The sequence below is a fragment of the Punica granatum genome, chromosome 7, assembly GCF_007655135.1.
Source record: "Punica granatum isolate Tunisia-2019 chromosome 7, ASM765513v2, whole genome shotgun sequence".
Taxonomy (NCBI): Eukaryota; Viridiplantae; Streptophyta; class Magnoliopsida; order Myrtales; family Lythraceae; genus Punica; species Punica granatum.
Genome location: NC_045133.1, coordinates 9783716 through 9790393, shown reverse-complemented (window position 1 = coordinate 9790393; position 6678 = coordinate 9783716). Strand labels below are relative to the sequence as shown.

At 38.8% G+C, this 6678-nt stretch overlaps 1 protein-coding gene across 1 annotated transcript; it reads right to left on the bottom strand.

Annotated features, from left to right (window-relative positions):
- Positions 1 to 583: 583 nt before the first annotated feature.
- On the bottom strand, positions 584 to 4194 carry LOC116214818 (WD repeat-containing protein 25-like). Its single transcript, XM_031550295.1, has 4 exons — positions 3717 to 4194; positions 2892 to 3056; positions 1821 to 2305; positions 584 to 1420 (listed from the first exon to the last, which is right to left on the bottom strand). The coding sequence occupies exons 1-4, from the start codon at positions 3979 to 3981 to the stop codon at positions 1049 to 1051; spliced, it is 1287 nt and encodes a 428-aa protein (XP_031406155.1). The 5' UTR covers positions 3982 to 4194; the 3' UTR covers positions 584 to 1048.
- Positions 4195 to 6678: the final 2484 nt, after the last annotated feature.

Here is a 6678-nt window from a genome sequence, read left to right as displayed (position 1 = left end):
GAAAGCGCCCACTTTGCAGGTGATTACCTTTGCCCAAGATCCATACTTGGGCAAGGTATGCTATGGTCCATCGAACAAACCGACTTTAGTCTCTTCCAGAGACCTCTGCTAGGCCCTGGTCAGCCACTTTCCAGTTGACTTCGGAGTCCAACAATATGTGCTCAGGCTCCAGAAAGACCTCTCGATCAAACACATTTACGTATATTAGAGTCTGCAACTTCCTAATGGAGCTGTTAACAAACAGCATATAAGAACATTATCTGGTTCACTCGGTGCAAGATGTCTCCATCTCCGTATAATTGACTCACACAACAAAGGGTGACAAGTCGACAGAGATGATTCAACCTTCACAGTTATCACCAAAAACATCTTTCTGTCGCGCTTCCACACCAGATGCGATAACTGCATCATACTATCTCATCAATCAATGAACTAAAAGAAGAGGTGAATAAAAGATCGCCGTCGTATGGTTCCGCAAAACTGCTCAATAATATTTCACACACGTATTTGGTCCATATTTTCCGACAGCTATAGTCAGAACCCGGTAAAGAAAGGAGGAGAGAATGTGTGTATACAAGTAGACTTGAACAATTGACAGGAACTCCAATTAAATCTCAGGGATAATTCAAGGTACAAGGATTTACATGGGTGGATATTTCTTAAATATGAACATTTCGGGAAAACAGAAGTGACATAATCTACAAAAATAAAGCATATGATACGCCACATAATCTTAGCCATAATTTCCCAAAAAAAAGTCGCAATCCTAAACAAAGAATAAAAAGAGCTCATGGATTGAACTGTCTTCTGCAAGCCGGAGGGAAAGTGATTATCATATGCTCGTCAATCGAATGTGCAGCCAAATCACCCATCAACATGTGCCAAGGTGAATCTGTGCCACTATGTGTCTGTCTGGAACGATGCCATTGCAAAATAGAATATTTCATGCCCCGAAGATTTGAGCCACATCGGATCAAGTGTCTGATCGAATCTTCGGATTCTTAAGAACCCAAGCTGACAGATTAAGCCATTGAAAGACCAAAAGAAGTCACTCTAACACCGAAATATCTCCGTTCCAACTGCAGGAAGCGACTACATTTGAGATAGTAGGGTGGAATGCAACATCTATGCACGCAGACGAGTAAGCCTCAATCTTCCTAACTAGACTGGTTGATCTGTAATTATACAAGTATATGGAACCTTCTGCAGAACCAGTTGCAAGAGTATCCCCATCTGAGCTGAAGTTGCACTTGATGGGGAACCCAGAGACTCCGTGACCCTCATACCTCTTGAACTTGTCAAGCCTAAATGGAGGACTCCAAGAAAAAATGGCAATATAGTTCCCATTTGATTGAGCCACGAAACATGGCTCAAAAGGGTGGCGCCTTATACAGGTACAGGTGTAGGCCTCCCCATAAACCTGAAATGGAGAAAAACCGTAAAAATGACACACAAGTCACCTCAAAAAATGGTGTAAGTGAGGCTTAGAATGCCAACGTACATCAAAATGACCATAACCATTTGCCTATGAAAGAAGAGAATTTCGTTCTTGGAGAGTTTTCCAGTTTCTTATTTTCTAGATAATAATAAGTGTAGAGGGAATAAATTAGGCTTGTGTTTAGTGGACGTCTTCGATCATCAAATGCATAATGTAGCGCAATCCAAATTTTTCTCCTTCTATCCCGTATTCTTGTTTAGAGAAAATGGAACTCGAAGGTCAAAAGAAGTTCTTTCTAGTTTTCCAAAATGAAGCAGAACCTCATCTTTCATACGCAGTTGAAGATTGTTTCCAAATCCGTCATAAGTACTGAGCTCTTTACCTGATTAGAGAGGGGTACCTCACGCACCAGATCCCACACTACGATGGAATTCTCACTTATATTGCTGCGGGACACATCACTCGAGGAAACAAACTCCCTGCCATCATCAGAGAACTCCACATCGAGAATCGAACCGAGCCGCTGGATGTACTCATGTACCACTTGACCAGCCCTAATATCCCATAGTCTGAGGCGACCCTTTTCACCACCAGAAAGGAAGAGGTTCGGGTTTTTAGGATGAAATTTCACAACATTAACAACTTGATCCTCCTCGAAAGCACGAATCTCTGAGCCCTTCTCGACATCAGTTAATCTTGATGTGAGATCATATCCACATGAAAGCACGAGCCAACCCATCTTTGACCACTTTATGTCTTTAACAGCGCCCTTGTGATAATTTAAGACACGTGCTTTTCTCTGGTTCTTGTTCCAGACATTCCATATGTGAACAGTCTGATCCATCCCGGCAGAAGCAAGAAGATGAGCTGCAAAAAAACGTTAATCAACACAAAGGAAATAATACACAGTAGTGGAGAACAAGTTTTCGAAAGTCTCTCTGGGGAACAATTTTTCTATGAATTTTAGAAATCATACTTGAAAACATGCTATACTTATCCAGGGCACTAGGCAGAGGATGCTCTTCATCAATTACCTATTTACAAACCATTCTACCATTAAAATTGTCAGTCAGATTACACAAATGAGTTGCGAGTTGATAACCAAAATTGATAACCTTAATAAAGCCCCAGAGTCCAAATGTGCAAAATCAAGTTCCTAGGTATTCAGCAGTTTGTAGGAAAAGTGAAAAGGTGTAGTTATAGGTCCTATCTACTGAGCCAGTGAACATTTCAGTCCTTCAAGTAAGTCCATTAGCACAAGAAACTGCCTTGGAGATGGAAAGAAACTCAAGCAACCCAAGACCATCCCAATGCCTAGTTGCATTACCAGATATTATGAATCAAACCTATGGGACATGCGAAGCTTGACTGAGTATGAGCTAAAGATATCAAGAAAACAACAAATTACAGTAAAAAATTTGCATATTGGAACAAGTAATTTACAAGATCTTACCGTGACTTATGGACCAATGCAAAGCATTAACAGCCTTTTTATGGCCATTTAGAGATATAGACAGCTTTTCTGGCAGTTGGCCTGGTTCGGGACGCCCTTTCATTTTATGTCTCAACAAGGCCAAAATATTAGAGTGCAGATCTGACTCCAATAAACTTCCCGTAACTGAAAGAAGAGAACAACGATGTGACTAGCTAATATCCAATCCAGACCACGGGACAAACACCAAACAGCATGTACGAGGGGCAAAACAACCTCAGTAATGGAAGCAGATAATCTCTTGTCAAACAAAAACTGCACAGAAGGGCCATTTGTGTCACTACTGGTAATAAAACAATATCTTCAGTATGCGTAAAAACTATGACAGGATATCCCATCCTACATTTACAAAAAATTACTTCGATTAACGTCTCTTATATCTAAACAATGCTGAACATCAACGCCGATTTGCGACTGTTGTATCGTGATCAGTCATAAGACTAAAGTAACAGCCCAGAGGACTAGTGAAATTGTCCACTAAAATAACCAAAGCTACATACCCTATTTCTCTTCCTAACTAAATTAGACATAGCTATTCATGCCATTCTCAATTTCATAATTGGCTACTAATTGCAGTCTAAACTCCGGACCGAGACACTTCTTATTCATTCAACCATATCTAAAAGCACCAAACTTTTCACTGGAATAGCATCAAACTTCAGTAACATCAACAACTAAACGCTTGCCCGACAAAAGAAACAAGGAAAACTAAACTTTCAAAAACTTGAAAAATTAACCATATTCCATGAAAGATTAATACACTCAAAAGGAAGGGAAGCAAAGTACCGGAAGTAGAGCCGGAGGGTTCACATTCCGAGCTAGGGTTGGGAACAGAAGGGGTTGCAGAACCCATGAGAGCGCGCTCCCTCTTTGAAACATACCTGCCAGGAACCGGGGCTTCTCCTTGACGACCGAGATCATTCCTGGGCTGAGGTTTAGGAGGTTGATAGGCCAGTGGAGTCGGATTTCCGGCTCTGGGCCTCTTGGGTTCGGGTTCTTGTTCGGCTTGGTCATCGTCGGAGTTTGAGTAAGCGCTGCAAAGGAGATCCATAGATCGTTCAACCCTCTCTCTCTGCCTCTGCAGCCTCCCGCGCCTCTCAGCCTCACACACCGGCGATTCCTCGCTACGACTTGCGCGGACGACGATGGCCACTGACCCCCCGGTCAAGCCGTGCTGGCTGAGTGAACAGACACGAAGCTATCGAGCAGACTGGCACCAGAGCGAACCGAACCGACAAAATATAGTTCGATTCGGTTCGGTTGCATATGTATCCGATTCGATTAATTTGATGTAGCGTGTTTGGTTTGAGAGTTGAATTGAGTTGAATTTTGATTTTAATTGATTTGTAATGATTGTAATGTTGAATTATGAGAAAAAATGTGAAAAATAATAAATAGTTGAGGGAATTTATTATTAAAAATTGAATTGAATGATTAAAAAATTTGAAAAAAATAAAAAAAGTAATAATTATATTGTTGACTTTTATTGTGTAGTAAGTAGAGTTAACGTTAGAATTAAAATTTTAAAATTAAATTTTGAAATCAAACGGGAGGTAAAGATTTCGTCCAAAGTGTTGGAGAATTCAAAGTATTGTATATGTCATTAGTCTGAAATCACTAATAGCAATTTCTCTGTCACTGTTAGGATCCTCGTAAGATGAATGCACGCCCTATGCACGGTTTTATTAAAGTATGTCTGGTTTTAGACTTACGTAGAGTTGAGTTTTGATTTTAATTTGGTTATAATGATTATGTTGTTGAATTATGAGAAAAAATGTGAAAAAGTAATATATAGTTGAGAGAATTTGGTATTAAAAATTGAATTGAATGGTTAAAAAAATTGAAGAAAAAGAAAAAAATAATAATTTTGTTGTTGATTTTTGTTGTCTACTGAGTTGAGTTAAAGTTATAGTTAAAATTTTAAAAATCGATCCTAAAATCAAACGGGCTAATCTCGTTGATTATTTTTCGCATGGTACAATGTTTTCTTAAAGGATCTCGTTTTGACCATTAGAGGCCTGAATGCGAGGAAAGCCTAAAGCAGGCCCTTCAGACTTTGGCGTTTATTTAGGCTGCGATTGGTTTTTGAATTGGATCATAATTCAACTTAACTTAATATTGTGTAATTGTGTAATTGTTGTAAATATTGACAAATATATGAATGAGTGAGAATATATATGCATGTATATATAGATATAGAAGTAGACGGAGAATTTAGTATTAATAAATTGATTATAAAAATGATTAGGAAAATATATGAATGAAAAATTATTATTAAATGGAGAAAAAAGGTAAAATAATAATGATTGTAGTGTTATGTTGAATTTGAGAAAGAATAGAGTTGAGTTGGGTATGGTAAAAAAATTTATTAGAAAATTAAATAAACTCGTAGTAATTTTTTGCAGATTCCGATGAAAATTGTGAGATCTGTCTTGGTAATCTGAATAGAGTATATACTTGATATTTAGTAATATCTTCTCTTATGCCTCATATACACAACCTCTCATAGGAGAGAGAACTCGAGAAACGTTTTCGATCTCCCCTTTTGCATTGAAGGTCATTCATGCAACATCGAAGAGCCAGCATCGTGGACCATAGGATACATGTGGAATGGACTGCATGTTGATAAGAGTTGGATGCAACTGTGTGATTGATCTAAAAGTCGGTTTCGACCTCAAAGGGCTGAATTGTATTGATTTGAATCAATTGATCTGTACATTGATAGGAACGATTACAAGGCCTCACTAGGAAGGAAAAACTATGAAAGTAAGACAATAATCCTAGTTAATGCTAATTGTTCAAAGCCACCAAGAATACTTAATAAATTCTTAATATACATAATATACATATCTGGTAATGCTCCCCGTCAAGTGGAGAATGAGGATTCCAAATTCCCGATTTTTTTAGAAGAAACTGAAACTGATCCCGACCTAATGTTTTAGTGAATATATATGCTAGTTGTAGCTTGGTTGAGATGTGGACAGTACCAATGAGGCCTAACTTAATATGCTCACGAACAAAGTGGCAGTTTATCTTAATATGTTCGTACGCTCGTGGTACACTGGGTTTCCAGTAATGTGGAGTGCTTCTTGATTATCACAATAGAGCCGAGTAGGTTGAGGAAATTATATACTCCTAAAGAGGAAAGCAAGTTACGAAGCAATATAATTTTGCTAAATGTTGACGCCATAGCCCGATATTCTACTTTAGCTGACGATCGAGACACTGCAGTATGCTTCTTCATTTTTCATGAAATTGGACATCTGCCAAGGGTGATGAAATAACTAGTAATGGATCGTCAAGTCATTGGATAATTGGCCCAGTTCAAGTTGCAAAAAGCCAAAAGTTCCATAGAATTCGGCCGGAGAAAGATTCTTTGGCCCGAAGACTGTTTAAGATATCAGAGTACCCTCGTGACGGCATCCTAGTGATCTTGGTGCGGATTTTGCAAGAGTTGCGCTAGAATATGAAAGATTAGCTGAGCTCCGGCCTCATAATTGTTAAATATATGAGACGATCAACTAATCTTCAGTAGCTTCCTGGATCATCGAGTAGTGAACTTGAAGCAGAAGATAGTTTGTGTTGCTGCTCCATGGGAAAAAAAACTGAAGGCCACTACCCCAACATTCCACACTCAGACAGTATATCCAGAGTGTATTGGTGTTAACCGAGATAAAGTCCAGAATTCATCCGGGTGACTTCTATCCCTAGAAAATATTTAAGAGAATCCATGTCTTTGATACGGAAG

Coding starts and splice junctions, on each gene's coding strand:
- LOC116214818 (XM_031550295.1), bottom strand. CDS start 3,981: ATGGATCTCCTTTGCAGCGCTTACTCAAACTCCGACGATGACCAAGCC. Junction 2,306..2,891: donor GCATTGGTCCATAAGTCACG/GTAAGATCTTGT, acceptor GTTTTTTTGCAG/CTCATCTTCTTGCTTCTGCC. Junction 1,421..1,820: donor AGGTACCCCTCTCTAATCAG/GTAAAGAGCTCA, acceptor TCTCCATTTCAG/GTTTATGGGGAGGCCTACAC.